The 16344-nt window shown below is 42.0% G+C and overlaps 1 protein-coding gene across 5 annotated transcripts in view; it reads right to left on the bottom strand.

The window, feature by feature from the left end:
• The window catches only part of LITAF (lipopolysaccharide induced TNF factor), a 28914-nt gene that overhangs the window by 2554 nt on the left and 10016 nt on the right, over nt 1-16344 (bottom strand). The window contains exons 1-3 of one of the 5 annotated variants that reach the window (XM_061473515.1): nt 11836-11989; nt 7273-7379; nt 5310-5463 (exon numbers count right to left, since the gene is read on the bottom strand). In XM_061473515.1, the coding sequence (XP_061329499.1) occupies nt 5310-5331 (22 nt within the window). In that variant the 5' untranslated portion in view covers nt 5332-5463; nt 7273-7379; nt 11836-11989. Of the gene's footprint in view, nt 1-5309; nt 5464-7272; nt 7380-11835; nt 11990-16344 lie in introns of those variants that run through there. The other 4 variants (XM_061473513.1, XM_061473518.1, XM_061473514.1 and 1 more) reach the window with 4 other exon arrangements.

Here is a 16344-nt window from a genome sequence, read left to right as displayed (position 1 = left end):
GTATGATAAGCCACATGGTAGCTGCTAACTAACATGAGCCTGGTTTGTGGTGAAGTTCAAATATTTAAGAGACTATTTATCTCTGCTGTAATTTGAAGTAATAATAATAATAAAGTTATATTGAAGAAAAATGAAACCCCATAGCACTAGTGTGAATGAGTAAGAGAAACTGCAAATATGAGGGGGAAGAAAGAAAACAAAGCATGTTAAGAAATAAAAATACCCACAACAATACAACATTACTTTCAAAGCAACAAACTTTCAAACAGCAGTTTACTGAATATATGCAATGTCTTGTGGTACAAGGCATCAGGCATTCTAAACTCAAACATTCTCCCCACTGTTCCTATCACATCTTGGGACACCATTGTACTGCAGGGTTATAACAGGACCTAAACATACCCAACTTAGCTTTCTAAGTTGGTACTCTCTGCTTCAGTTATCTGCAAGGTTCACAGCCCAACTTCCTTTTCTACCTCACAAGATAATGACGCCTCCTCCCAGAGAGGAACCAAAGAGGAATGAGGTTGAGTGCAGACGCAAGCTAATTCAAAGCTGGACATTAAAGATCAAAGTTCAGACCCAGTTAAACTCTCAAGGCCAATCCTTCCCTCACAAGCTATGCTGTTGATTTTTACAATCCAGGAAGTATGCTGTAACTTGGCTGCCCAATATGCAGTGTCACTATAGAGAAGGATAAGGAAAAGAGTAGTGAAGAATCAAGAGAATAACATTGCCCATGAAGACCTTGCTGCTTTTCTGGCCCAGAAGATAAGGGGTGAAGGGGATAAAAATCTCAGCATAAAACCTGGCTAACCCTTAAAATTTTTGAATGGCCTTTGGGGACTTTAGTTCCTGAGTAAATAGAAGATCACAGCTTCTTTCACACTGAAATCAATACACAGTCACAGAAGACAATGGAGGAACAACAGTTAGTGGAGAACCAAGTTGAACTGTTATACAATGACCTAGTACACAACAGTTTCCCCACAGAGTGGCCTGAATAATCCTTTAAAGCTAGAATGATCATTTTATCAGAGACATTATTATTTCAAAGTAGAGAATACTCTTGTGAAACTATGCACCTATAACCACCTTCTCCCAGATTACCTCATTCCATTCTGTTTACATGCGAGGATGATGTCCAGAATTCATTTGCTGTTTTCAGTATATTGCAGTGCTTAAAAGCACCAGTTTACCAACCGATTCAATAAGATTCACCACAGAAATGAACATAGCTATTTTATATCTGCAACTTTTCCACTGTGTATTCTAAAAAATGACCTCTCATCACCCTTTTAAGATATCTGTATAAAACAGCCACCCTGAGGTCAAAGCATCCCAGACTTCTAAATTAACACATGGATCTCCACTATTAGTGAGCTATGAAACAATTGCCCGATAAACCCCTTTTTCTTTCTTTTGGAGTCTTAAAATCTGGCTTTTTGTAGTGTTTAAAATGTACCTCTTTTCACTTATCACCCAATACATACATCACATTCTTCATTCAGAAGAACTGATTTCTTTGGCAGCTAGACTTCTGAGAAGGATCCATCAGCTGAATATAAGCTGACAGTGTCATGAAAGTGGCAAGCACGATGCAGGGGTGCATAAGCAAAACCAGTATCCATAGGGACCTGAAAACGTTCTGCTGCTCTGGGAAAGCCCCCGTGGGAGTACAGTATTTAAGAGACAAAAGGTTAACAGAGTCCAAAGAAAAGCAGCAAGAACAATCACAAAGACTAGAAAAGGAATTCTGGGGAAAAAAAAAAAAACAAAAGAAACAGTTTCCTTAATTACAAAAAAAACAGGGAGAATAATGAAGACAGACAGGTAGCAATGAAAAACTAAAACTCCTGAGAGTAAATTTTAAGAAAAACTGTAAGAGAAACTTTAATAAGCTGTTAATAAGACTGTTTAAGCACTAGATGAATGGGCAAGAGAATTATGAAGCTTTCCCTCCTGAAAGTTTTAAGAACAGATACACATGACAAATTACAGATTGTTCAGCATTAACTGGATTAGAGAGTCACTTCATATCTCTTCCAGCTGTATTTTCCATTGTTTCAACATTTGCTTTTGAAAATAAATGCAATGCCTTTTAATTTTAAAACATCTACTTTTACATATGCTGTTTCAGAAGTGAGATGCTACATCTTCAGAAGAAGGCAAGGCCAAATCCTGAACAACCGCTTGCAAATCAGCCCCCTAGCCCTAGAGCACATTGCAAGACGGGGTCTAGAACTAACTGAAAACCAGCTTCCTCTGCTTACAAAACAAACACACACCCCTAAAAGCCAACTAACCAGGCAACAAACCCCACAACCACACACAAACACAACCAACAACCAACAAACTCCACAACCACAAACAACCCACCCAATGCAACTATAAAAAGTTTCTCGGTATCAAATGTATTCAAGTTTCAGATAAGATACAGCAGTAAATTGATCTGGCAGTAAGCATTAACTCAAGGATTAGATAGTAGTGAGAACAAAGGTGAGAGGGACATTCTAGAAACCATTCTATTTTTTATTACGTAAGACAGCCTGGGTTAGTAAGTAAACTGCGTGTTGTACTTCCCCATGCAATCTCTCAAGGCACTAATAGACTTTCTATGGTTTCCATTTGTACTTTGCTCCTTGCAAACAGGTACAGAGCAACTTATAAAAATACCCCCATAGAGACATTTCTGGGAAGATCAACTAAGAAGTAAAACCTGTTTACAAGGAGAACAAAAGATTAATATTACAAACCAGTCCCAGATCATATAAGAAGTGATACAGGATCTTAAGCATCCATAGGGAAGACTTGAACTTTTAACACCTTAAGAAACTGTACCCACCTACTTACAAACCAGCAATTTATTAACTGAGAGATAGATGGGCACAAAAAAGAAGTTGATAGCAGGAGAAACTGATCCCACAAGTTTTGTCTTCTTAAAGCAGACTCTCAAAAGTTGCTTACAAGTAATCCGAAGGGAAGACTGTTTAGTGACAGCTACCTGACGGCAAGACAAGACAAAGGATAAGAGAGGTGACAGGGAAGTCAAATACACTATAAAGTTACCTGGATGTAGCATGTATTAAAACCATTAGGTACCATTAAAGCCATTGCAAACATTGTAAGACCAACAAGCACACTAGTTGCAAGACCAGGGCTTTAACACTGATATACAAGAAGTTTCCACTTAGATCTGGAAGCTTCAGATCTAAACATTATTAAGCAGATAACTGAGCAATTCTAGATTCTGTTCCCAGATTCTCACTATTCTCTTGCTTCAGGTCTTTGGAAATGCATGTGGTAAGACAAAGACCAATAGCTTCAGCCAGCCCTCCCACATCATTCTGCTCTTCAGAAGAAACCCTCTTGTATTCCAGGTGCACAATGGTAAGGTGGACACTGACTCATGGTGCCCGTGCCCAGCTGCACCCTATCTCTGGGCAGATGAGTCACTGGACTCAATTCATAAAGCAACAAAAGCACCAGCTCCCTCCTCCAGATTTTTATTGTTTGTTCATTTGCTCAAGAGAAAGAATCACAAGCACTTAAAGCTGCAAGCACTTCTCAGCTAAATCATTTCCTCCATCAGCACACATTGGAAAACAAAGCACCCTTCCAGTTCATTCCTTTCTGCAGAGGTCTATTGCTCTACATACAGAGGAAATCTGGCCGGGAGAGAAAAGGCTGTTTAAAGTCATAGCATTCACAGACCACTCTATTCAAATGAAACCAGATTAGTTACTTATGCTAGCTGGAGACACCAGGAAGATAAGCAACAAATCCTACTGACAGAACAATGCATGGATACTGTTCTCTCCAATGGGGAGTGCAGCACAGCTCTATGCCACTTGTACAACTGCACTAAAGCCACATGAATTTTGGGGCATGGAAGCCTTCTGAAACTGTTGAATATTCAGAAAAACTCTGGGTGTGCAGCAGTTTTTGCAGGGGTTTGCATTTTCCAAGATTGTATTTCAGTGAATTTAAACACTGCTCCCACTTTAATTCCTGAATTCTAACTCTATACAGTAATCTGAAACCAGAAGTAGGGTCTGCATTTGCTCCCCAGCCAGAATTGCCAGTCTTAACATGGCAAAAGAAGTTGCAGCCTGTACCTGAAAACGAATACAAATATATATTTATACATAAATATATCTATATATTTGTACTATACATCTGTAGAAAAGCCACAGCACCTGACTAAACTTTCCTTTCATCTTGCTATTGGAAAAAATGAATTATGTGAATCAGAATTTCTAACATATCTGAAGAACTTACCAACCAAATTCTTATCGCCTTCTATCATCATGGGCTTCAGGGTTTGTATCTGACTACAGTCATCCGAGATAAAACTGATTTGAAACTAGCAGCACGCTCAGCAGCAGCTACAAACTCAAGAACTCAGCAGGGTTGAGTCTCAGACAAGACGACTGCCCAATAGTGTTTGTGTATTTAATTAAAATATAGACTATGACCTACATAGTTTTTTTAAATAGCTGCATAGCATTCCTCAGGAGACCCTCCCACAACATGGGTTTGCAAAAAGCTGGGCAGTTTCTTCAGAATGCTAACTGAAATATCAAACTAAAGAACCTACTATAAATGAGCAAGACTCTTACACTGACCTTCATCAAGATACATTACAGGGAAAATACGAATATACGTTTATTGTAGTCCAGAAGCTACTCAGGTCTTACTTAAAGTGCTTAAAACAACAGGCTGTCCTGTCATAACCTATACCTGCTACATCTGCCAGGTAAGACACATTCACATGTTAACTTAATGCTACCATCAGCTGTAGGAAGGGAAACGTATTCAAGATTCCCTTTCTCCCAAGGGGCAGATTTACTGTAAGAAGATTAGGGTGCCATGTTCTGTGTCATGCTCCCAAGTACAGAGACAGACAAAGCTAAAGGGCTGCAGTCATCTCGCCCCTTCCTCCTCACACTCCACTCCTGATGCAGACCAGTTAGGGGCAGAGTCTGGCTCACATGCCTTTCAGGCATCTTCACGTTGTGATAATCTCAAATTGTCCTCTCCACACCCAAAACCGAACACATGTTTATTAGCATTTTCTCACCATAGGATGCATCCCCCGTCTTACAAAAAATTATATTGCCCAGATGGCCATGTTAATATTATGCAGTTTAAAACTGCAGCCTTCTTCTGAAGACGGGATGCAAATGTGTATTCTTCAGAATGCAGAAAAATACCTTTTGCTCAAGGACAAATGGAAAAAAGGAAAAAGAAAAAAGAGGAGGAACAAGTCAAAAGTGGAAATGTAAGTCAAGTCATTCATGCCTCACCCAACAAGTACAGATGAATCATTAGGCAATATTTTTTTTAATCCCAGCTGGTTTCCTGACCTGCACGAGAGTCTAGGAGAAATGGATTCCACAGCAGCACAGAGGTAGCATCAACAGCACCTCAAGGATACCTGTGGGTAGATAATCTCTGCCCCTTATCAGGAGGCAAAGGAAAGAGGTCTGTACAGTCCCTCCCACTAACACAGCATGTGAGGAGAAACTTATGCACAGATGAGTTGCTCCTGGGAGGCTGGAGGAAAAGTACGGAGTTATCCCTCTCTCCCTGTCCAGCCAAATCTGAGCCTGGCACCTGCTTTTAGTGCAATAGTGAGTACTGCTCTTCCACAAATGGAAGAGCAAGTACACTTACTACCTTACAAAACAGTTTTCCTTATCTGAATTCCTTGTTAGCCACTCAGGTATAGACCAAGAATCATAGAATCATAGAATAGTTAGGGTTGGAAAGGACCTTAAGATCATCTAGTTCCAATACTCTGCTTGCTTGTAAATGGGCTCCCCTTAAGCTAAATAATTACATCCCTATTTCCTGAAATTCTTCCAAAACAACCTTGAGTATAAAGAAAATATAAATTTTAGCTTAAATCAGAATGTATGTCTGTCATGAGACATTTTTATAAAATACAAGCATAGTTAGCTCTATGAAAATTTGAACTAGGAACATTTTCATTATTTGGCATGGATTTGTAACCTGGTTTTGATCAAAATAAATTTATAGCCTTAAACCAGTGCAACAGAAAATGTCCTAAATAAATCTAAGACTATTTTTACCAAAAGAAAGATCCCACTTGCAACTTCAGCTGCCTGTCACCACTACAGAGCAAGTTTTAATCAGTTCCTTTGTCTCCCCGGCCACACAATAGCATAAACACGAGTTTGTTACAAGAGAAGATGGCAACAACATTCGTGCAAAGGAGTGTAAGCAGATCATGAAACCAGACCCAACATCTCAGACCATCTGGTTTTATATTCATAGAGCATCATTCCAAACCTCAGAATCAATACATACCCACTCACAGCAGGAAAAAGGACATTTCCATTACACATATTTATTCGAGGACTTAGAAAAGTAAGTACACAGTTTATTTTTACCTTTCACTATAAGGAATGTTGTTGAATGTCAGTTTATCTGAACATATTACATTAAATTGACTTCTAGAGATTTGTTACTTTCTAGAGATTTGTTACTTTTTGTAGCAAAGGTGCCAGGCAGGACAAGAACAAGAAAAAGCCTGCATCTTGCTACTCAAATGATGAACAATTATCATCAAGAAAGCAAACTTTTTATAAGATCACAAGGAGAGATTATTTTCTCAATTAGCAGTTTTCATTTTTTCAGGACTTTTATTGAATGGTATGTATCTTGGATGAAAAGAAACAAGACATATGTAAATTCAATCATTCACATTTGGGTACAAGACAGCAGATCTCAAGCAGGGACGTACTAGCTTCTACCCAGGACAAAGACACAGTGCTGAGCACCACCTGTTTGAAGCACAGCAGAGGAGCTGGCAGGAGAAACAGAGCTGGAAGAAGGCTGCAAAACTGTGTGGCATGTGAGGGGCTTCAGCTGAGCAAGGGAGCAGGCACCAAGAGCAAAACCCAAAGATGTGCATGGCTGCCAGGAGCACAAGAGCCAAGCCACTGTCTCCCTGCCATTGCCATCCAGCCCTGAAAACCTGAAGCTCGTCTAAAACTCCTGCCAGATTCTTGACCTTTTCTGCTCTATTCCCAGCCCAGCCATCTTCTGGCTATAACATCATTCACATGTCCCTGTTGCCCAAGCTTATTCCAAGCACCTCTGCCTCTCAATTTGAAAGCCATTACCTAAGCAGCCTCAAAGCACAGAGTGCATCACAGCCGCTCTGGGTGGGAAGAGAAACACGGGGAAACAAAAGTCCAAAAGTCTCAGGCACCAAGAAAACTTTTAAATAGTCTGACTTACCTGGATTGCCGCACGTTCGTTTCACACGGCAGAAAGTTGCTGGCTATAGACTCTGGGATCTGGTCTTTTCAGTTCAGGAAAACACACACTGGAAATAGCAGCAGAATCTGTAACCAACACACACAAGGATAAACAACAGATTAGTTGGAAGGAAACAGAAGCTACGACTGGACAGTTTTTACTAGAAGCAAACAAAAGGAACAATAAACAAGCAAGATAATAATGCAGAATTTCCCCACTGGGACCATAGATGCTGTTAATAATTCCATAACAAAACCACAAGTAGGAGACACACTTTGGAATAGAAAGCAGTAACAGATACAAAGTCAAAGGGCCTTGAACAACCTCATCTAAGTAGGTCTTAAGCAGGTGGCTGATCCAAATGACCTCCAGAAATACCCCATCCAACCTAAATTCTCTATTAGTAACACAGAAAACAGAAGTTACTCTACTAGAAAAAGGTGCCAAAAGTTCAGTTTCAGTTTTACCCATATACCAAATACCAAGTTATGAAAAAAACAATGCAAAAGATACCAGTCACGCTTCCAGTTTGGTTCAGGTCAGAAGCACTAATTTATCCCAAGTACAGACACCACAGGCAGCAGCAATAGGAACTGCATGGCTATTAAATACTCTTGCCCCAAGTACTGTTGTACCCATAGTGGAATACAGACTTGGCATCAGTGTCTTGATATCAAAGGAAAGCTGGGTTTTACCAGTGGACCTGACTTCACAAGACAACGTAAATATGTGTATTTGAGAACACAGGAATTTCAGACCACTTTAAGACAAGTTTGATTTTCTCATTTTTTGTGAGATGCTCTAGCTACATGGTTCCAAACTTGACAATAAGTTTTAGCCTTAACTCATAACCAGTTTCTCTTGTGTCTACATCATCCTTTAAGCATTTCTATACCCTAATGTTTATCTCATATGCTGCTACTACCATAATTTAATCAACTTGAGTTGTCAACCAGTGCCTCCTGCCTGCTGAACCTCTGCTGGTCTTACAAACATCCATGCTGGTCCTCACCACTCATACCTGGATCTGTCCATGTCAACACTGCTGCCCTACAGGGTTTCACATCTTTTCATTTCAATGCCATCCCTAGGAATAATCAACTTCCACCACACACCAGCTGAGCCAGTACAGAGCTCAGTTATGCAGCCAGACACCCCCAGTGCTTCTGTAGCCCCGCTGGACAATTCCTCTGATGGGTCAGTAGCCAGGGCTTACCTCCCTTACGCTATACCTACACACTTGTCTGCTTACCAGACATAATCTAAAATTGCTGTTGGTTCCTGCTCTGGTAAGCTATTGATTCAGCCTTTCCCTCATTTACCATCCAGAAAAAAACTTTCCCTAAAACCTCCAACTACAAGGGCAAGGCTCTGCAGACAGACATCTCCAGACTGCAAACCTCAGAGAAGTATTATTTCTAAGTAACATAAACAAGTTGATTTGTAATCTATGACTGCTCTCTCCAAGCAAGGCAATTCCTGTACATTCCATTGTCATTCTTCAAAGTTTTAAATATGCCTCAGATAGCAGCTCCTGATTTTACACTTTCTCTGACCATGTCTCTCAAGTTAAAGAGCCCTTTCAACACCTGAAAGATCCCTACAGAGAACACCACAATTACAAAGACAACAAGTAAAGAAAAAAAAATCCAGGCTTATGTATCCAACTAGGGATGGAATGATTCTGTCCACCCGAAGTATGGCTAAGACCCAATTCACAAGTCTTCCAACAATGACACAAGCCTCTTCACTTTTCTGGACTGCAGAAAAGTCTCTGGAATACCGCTGATTGCCTTCCTTAAATGACACAGCTTTTATCATGATTTCAGTGACATCTATAAGTATTTTTATATAGAACTTGTCACAAGCATGTTCAGTCCTATGTAACCTGGAAGTGTGATCTGCTACACTGGAAGTCTAGTAATAACATCAGTAAACATCACTAATGTTTATATATTTCAGTAGTCCCATGGTCTTTCCAGTAGACTAAGTGGAAATGCAGAAAGGTTTATTAGAGAGGGAATTGTATACATAGTCCAGTGTGGGTTTTACAGTAGCCACGTAGCTAGGGCAAACACAGGAGCTGGTACGGAAGGACAGTCATGCCTACAGGTGCAGTGTGTACACAGGAACAGTAGTTGTGGTAACCCCACTTCCTTGAAGACAGGCATTGTTCTTGCACACTGTTCCCATGCTCACAACTCAGCTTTGGCAGACTGAAGAGGGAACAAGACAGTAGTCAAAGATGATTAAATTCAGTAAGTTTTCATAACTGTATTTGAAGCCAGTATTTGTATTTGTATCCAGTATTCCACAGCTTTATTTTTAAAAAGCACTGACCTCTTGTTTTCTTTAGAAAAACCAGTTTCCCCTTGTGACTAAATTCAGAGCTGAATGCTGATGCTGCCCCTGGTCCCACTATGCTGGTTCTGGCTGGAGAAGCACAAGTTGTTAGGAGAGGACAGTGCCGGGACAGCTGACACCAACTGCCCAAAGGGATATTCCAGACCGTATGATATCATGCTCACCAATCAAACTAGAGGGAAGCCCCAGGCACTGCTCAGGGACTGGCTGGGCATCAGACCTTTGCTGCTAAGCAGTTGTTTTCATTTGCATTTCTTTCCTTTCATAGGTCTTGTTTCTGTTATTTTTCTTTACAATTATTTTTATTATTTTGATTTACTTCAATTATTAACCTGTTTTTATCTCAACCTATGAGTTTTCTTACTTTCACCCTTCAAATTCTCTTCCCCACCCTCACCAGGAGGGAGCAGGTGAGCAGCTATGTGGTACTTAGCTGCCAGCTGGTGTTAAACCACCACACACAGCTGCTTCTGCTGCACAGACGCTGCTTGGCCAAAGACCATCCTCACCTCTGCTTTGCTGAGGAGCAAGTTCTAAGAAGTCAGCACCTCCTCATAGATTTAAAAGTGTTTGCGATCACAACAACTTTGCACACGAACACATCTAGTCGTGATATTTCACATTCAATCCTTACTTTCAAATGATGTTGCATTTAAAAACACCACTTGCACCACTGACTAGTTTTGGACAGCTGGTTCAATTTTAAAATGAAAGCTATGCTTTTTCACCTTTCCCTATCCTCCTTCCTGAAAGCAGATGCAAGCATGTCTCAGGTCTTCACAGCACTTGGCAGTACCCCTGGCTTGGCAATCGCTTCTCCTGCGCCTTCCTTCTCACCTTTTAACATTTAAATCTGAAGCACAGGTAATATTTACCAAGTACTACAGTGAATGGTATAAAACTAAAACCATGTATCAACCCCTTTAAGTTATCTATTAAAACAGAAATGAAAGTACACGATGACAGCAGGACTACAACACAATCTCTTCAAAATACTGCGTATTGTAGAGGTAACCACAGCTTCAGCTTCTGAACTTAATTTTGCTAGCATTCCTCATGCTTTAAATGTCACCTCTGAAAAAGTATTTGAACTATTCCTTCATACAGCCAGTGCAAACATGCATCTCAATCCTGAGCACTACTTGAAGATTAGCCTGGAGACAAGAGAAAGAAGGTAGTGACCCACCCCTCTGCTTGGTATGAAGAAAAAGAAAAGGAAAAAAAAAAAAGAAAACCCAACAAAAAACCACCTTGGACAAAGCAAACACGTTATTGCCTTTTCCTTACTCTCTTACTAAAGTTTGGCATTTGATTTAATCCATTAAAATTCCTACTCTTGTGTTCTTCACTAGAAATCCGAAGCTGCTCTCTAACACCAGGGGTAATTACAGGGGCTCCCTGCACAGCAGCGTTTGAGGCAGCTGCTGGTCAGCAGCGCCTGGAATCAAACACAGGCTGAAGGCTAATTCTTTTTATCCATCAGGCAGGATATACAGGTTAATCGGAGCACTTGGAATTTTTGCAGCAAGACCTAACAGAGTACTTTGTTAGGCCACTATCCCAGTTATCTGAACTCCAGACGGTAACTCCCTAGTTTAAAATACTATTTCTCAGCAGGCTGGTAAAGCTGTGTAAATTCCGCAGGTGTTCATGAGAGAATAAAATTCAGTAATAATTACCCAAAAGCCCTACGCCATATTGCTATCTTAGGACAGCAATCGGTGCTGCTTGGGTCTCCCTGCCTTTTACACTGACAAAATCGCAATAATCCTGTGAGCGGCTTCAACCCGGGTAGCAGTAATCCCCTCCCCTCCCCGGAGCAGGGCAGGGCCGTTTTCCTAGGTTGGCTCCTCAACGCAATCCCTGCCCACCGTGCGGCTTCCCTCCCGGCTGCCGCCCGCGACGCTGGGGTTTCGCTTCCCTCAGCCCCAGCTCTGGCCCCGCCGCCCACAGCCTCTCCCGGCCCGATTCCCCACCGGCACCGCTGGCTCCTGCAAAGCCCCAGCTTGTCCCCATCGCCCCGGGAGTGCCCCCCCGGTCCCCCCCGGCACGGGCAGTGGCCGGCGCTGCACCCCCCGGAAAGCCTCATACCGCCACCTTCCCTTACACCTCGCGGGTCCCGTCCGGCAGCAGCCCGCCCCCCCCCAGCATCGCCCGTAGCAGCCCCGCGGCCCTCACCGCTCCCAGAGGGCTCCTGACTCTCCTCCTCGCCGCTCAGGTGAAGCCACCGTCCCGCAGGGATTGTCACGTCCCTTCCCGTCCGCACCTTGCCTTCTCCTCCCCTTACCTCGAGGCCGGGGCAGGTGCCGCGGGACCTGCCCCGGGGAACAGCCCGCCTCCCTCCGCTCCCCTAGACCTACCGGCACCGCTCCCGAGCGCCGGTGGCAGGCAAAAGGAAGAGTAGAAAGGTCCGAGGGAAGTACAGCTGTGACCCACGCCCACAGCCGAAACTGGCGTCAGAGCTGCAGGCTTCGCAGCTCCTGAGAGAGGGTCACCCGGGGAAAACAAGCAGTCTTCAACTTCCCCCATCACCGTTGCCAGACTCCACATTTTGTAGGACAGGAGGAAAAGCCCTCCCCTAATCCCACCATACCAGTTACGTGAAACAGGATCAGTTATTTCAGACATGCAAACCCCACATAATGGTTAAAGGAACAGTGATTTTAACTACTGCCTTTACAGGCAATTAGACTGAATTCAGTCTTTGGAAGAAACAGAGTACATCACTCCTTCCTCTATCCGGCCCAACAGCTCGAAGATCAAACAGAAAATTAATTACTGGTCAGACCCCTGGAAAGGATTCAGCAAGGACTGCCTCACCTGCTAGAGTTTAGGTGCACCCGTTTGGCAAGAGCTAGTATTTAGGTTCCTTTGTCTACTTTAGTCTGAAGGAGTCAATAACCCCTGAGGGCTCAGCAGGGATTCTGCGTTGGACCTTCTGGCTGAAAGCATCTAAAATCCGTTAAAATCCTGGTTTTGTGGTTAAATTCTGAGACTTTGCCCTAAATAACTTTTATAAAGCTTCAATTCAAACCCATCCCAGAGCCAGGATTCAGGTTTCATAGGACAAAAGGAGTTCTGTCCCCAAGTGACAATAAGCTCAACAGTGAGCTCTGCAGTCAGTGACCTACTGAATTGCCTGATGGGCACTTAGGGGGTTGGAGTATGAGGGCTCTTGGCATAACATTCCCAGTTCCGTGATTGGAAAGGCTGGGGGGGGGGGGGGGGGTCAAGGTGGAGAGGGGAAAGGGAAGTGGAGTGAGGAAGGAAAGGGGTCGATTCAGCAGCATTCAGTCCTTCCTATGATTTAGCATTTGAACCTGAGAGTGGGAAAAGACTTAGAGGTAAGGTTTTTTTTCATAATCAAGAAGCCTGTGTATTTTGTCATCACACTAATTGCAGAGCACCAGTAGATGTCAGTTTAGCCCCCAAAATGAATGAACACTGGATTTATTAGCTTTTGCTCTTACAATAGTAAGTTTCCACCAAAGACACTAAATGAAATTTCGAAGCTGACACACATTTAAAAGCCTTTAGCTGCATTTTACATAATGGAATATGCCCTCGATGTGTAAAATCAGTAAACTGTAATGTCAGCTTGTTTTTCTCCTGCTTGGAAGTTGTAGAGTTTGCACATGTACAAAGCAAGGGAGGGTGTCATTTTGCATAAACTGATTTTTTGAGGCCAGAAAAGAATTTTTATGAGGTTTGATAGTTTCGGTACTGGAATCTTAAGGAGAGTTGTGCCAGAATGCAGTTTCAGACCACTAATCAATGTACACATACAGATTCAGAGAAAGCAACCCAGATAAAGTCAAATAATATGAAAGAATGTTCGTTACACACAGAGTTGCAATGTTTGATGGGGGGAAGGGAAGGGGACCCAAGCAGCAGTACCACCTAGAAGAGTAACACTTCCAAACATTTTGGAAGATTTATGTTTTAATGAGCCAAACCACACCAAAAATCCAAATTTACCATTTCTACATAATTCACTGCTGCAAGCATCAATTGGTTAAAGAAAACCTACCTCAAAGACCCAAGGGCATGAACTTCCAAATGGAATCAATACTGATGAAGAAAAACTTGTTTGCATTTACAGTGTCAGGTGGTGCTCCATCAAAATTCAGCTGCTGCCCATGGGAATGCCAACTGCCTGAGAAAGCAGATCTTGAAGTCTGATTTAAATGGTATAGTTTAGTACAGATTTAGCTAATCCTACATCTTATAACATGTCTAACTGGAGAGCTAATAATCCCATCTGATGTAAGAAATAATGCATCAATTAAAAACAAAACAAAACCCCTATACCACCACAAACCAGTAGTACCACTTGCTATCATGTTATTTGATTTCTAGTGACTTGGGTCAAACTTTTTAACCAACAATAAAATACACAACTGTCAGTACCACAAGTATAAATCAATATTGTATTCTACAGGTCCAAATGAAGATGTTCTGTGGCCTCACCATCTAACAGTGGCTGATCTTCAAAGGAGATTTTTTTCTCTCTGACTAGCCAAGCAACCATGTGACACAACCTGTGAGGTTCACACTCCAAGCCTCAAGGCTGAAAACAAGATACATGTTCCACATTTCAGTGTAAAGTGTGTGTTCACATTGCTGAGATGCCCTAAAAACATCGGTAATACTTGGATGTCATGAGCTGGGCACACCATTTGCCAGGTGAGATTCAGTTCAGTAATTCCTTCATAATAGATGGGAGCATAAAACCAGGAATTTTGTCTCTTTGAGAAAAGCCTCCCTGTTGGGGTGTTAGCTGCACTTGGACACCAGACCACTGAAGGGAGGGAAGATATGAACCTCTGAGACTGTCTGCTGACAAAAGAAAATCACATGCTAGCCACAGCAGCAGACACACACCCTTTGAGAGGCACTAGGACTTGACAAAGGTGGCGTTTGCATACATACTGTATGTAGCCACAAAACTCAATTAGAATATCCCTACTGAAGTACCAACAGCACCCTTATTAGCACCCAGTAATTATAAGTTAACTTTAGTGCAGGGAAAACTAATTTCCACTTCTGCGTGTTCCTCTCCAAGCCTGTTGGGTGGAGAAGCAACAGCTAAAGGAACCTGAACAAAAAAAAAAAAAATGACTTAAACAAAAACCTCAAGATTTTGTTGAGTTCAGGGTTAATGGTTTCAGCAGCTTCCAAATCCACACTATAGTAACTTCAGCACTTTGATTGTACTATGCAGACAGCTTCACTTTCATTCTTTAAGCTACTTTCAACAGTGAGTGCACATAAAAATGTCTGCAGTAATTAAGACTAAGTACTGCCATAATATACTTCCTCTCATGTACTACTACAGAAATACTAATAGCAAAATACTTTGGAGATATAACAATGCAATTATTAACAGCTTGTAGAGACAGACATAGGCAATACTTGCTTCTTGGGCGAGCACTGGTCCTGTTCAGCATAAATAATTATATTGACACATCTAGTTTTTCAAGAATTTGATATTATAAGTGCCAAATTCATTTGAAAGTATGGTCCAGTTTGATTGGGTGAGCAAGAGCAGAGCCTGAGTTTTCATGTTGCCAGGACATGGATTACTTTGAATGCTGGTTTCCAAACACTTGGGCTTTGAAAAAAAGATGTGATGGGGGCTGTGTAATGTTGATCTGGGAGTTAATAACTTCAACTTAAGTTCTCTCCAAATAAATTCTGTGTGTGATGGGGGGGGGGGAACGGGGCAAGAGAGGGAGAACAGAATGCCCCCAAATACTCCCTCCCTTTCAGAAGTTACTTTCTGAAGATAAATACTCCACGACTAACAGCATCATTGCTCTCATTCATGTATCAAAACAAAACTATTGCTCCACATCAATATGGAACTGGTAGAGAAAACAAAACAAAAAAAACCCTTGTGACAAATAAATGACTGTCAGCTCCCAGGCACATGTTATCTTACATAAAACCATCTTCTTTCTCAGTTCCCACTTTTTTTCAGTGTCTTTTACACTTTCCCTGGTGATCTCCCCCCCAGTGTTGGAAAACAATGGAATGAAAAGGGTGAATTCTGAAAAAGTTTTGAGCTTTCCAATTGCTCTCTGGTCTCCTCACCCTAACACCTCCCTTCACACGAGCCACTCGGACACTTCTGCTGGTGCTGTCTGGTGAGGCTGAGTTTTTCCTGGCTGCAGCTGCCAATTTACTGATACCTTGGCAGGTCAGGAACTCCTTACCCTAGAAGCTGTCTGTGAAGCTGGTGAATGCATGGAGGTGGGCTTCCCTGCCTCCACAGAGCAGGGACAGAAACGAACCCCCTTCCCAGCGAGGCCAACTCTTAGTTCAAGGTACTGCAACAACTCTTCTGGGCACTAAATATTTGCCATCATCTTTCCCAAGCATGCATCCTCCTCACTATATGTGCCTTGCTTAGAATGCCCATTAAAGAAAAAAGGACGTATTTCTTTCATCTGCAAGTTGGCAATATGTTTGTGGAAGATTAGAATATGAATGGATTTATTACATGAAACAGAAGTAGCATATCGAGTCTGAAACTGCAAATGATCCCCCAGGATTGCAGTTGGTTCACAGCACTGCTAAATGAATCGAATCCAAACCTAAATATTAACACTTAACTGTTTTTCTTTTACTATTCCTTCCTTCTTAATTGCCAACTCCCATAGTGTTATTTGATCATCATAACAG

Source organism: Pezoporus flaviventris, unplaced genomic scaffold (genome assembly GCF_033815535.1).
Source record: "Pezoporus flaviventris isolate CSIRO_AGI_PZ_B2104156 unplaced genomic scaffold, CSIRO_AGI_Pfla_v1 ptg000078l, whole genome shotgun sequence".
In the NCBI taxonomy this organism is placed as follows: domain Eukaryota; kingdom Metazoa; phylum Chordata; class Aves; order Psittaciformes; family Psittacidae; genus Pezoporus; species Pezoporus flaviventris.
Note: the sequence above shows the minus strand (reverse complement) of the source record. Positions and strands in the feature narration are given on the sequence as shown.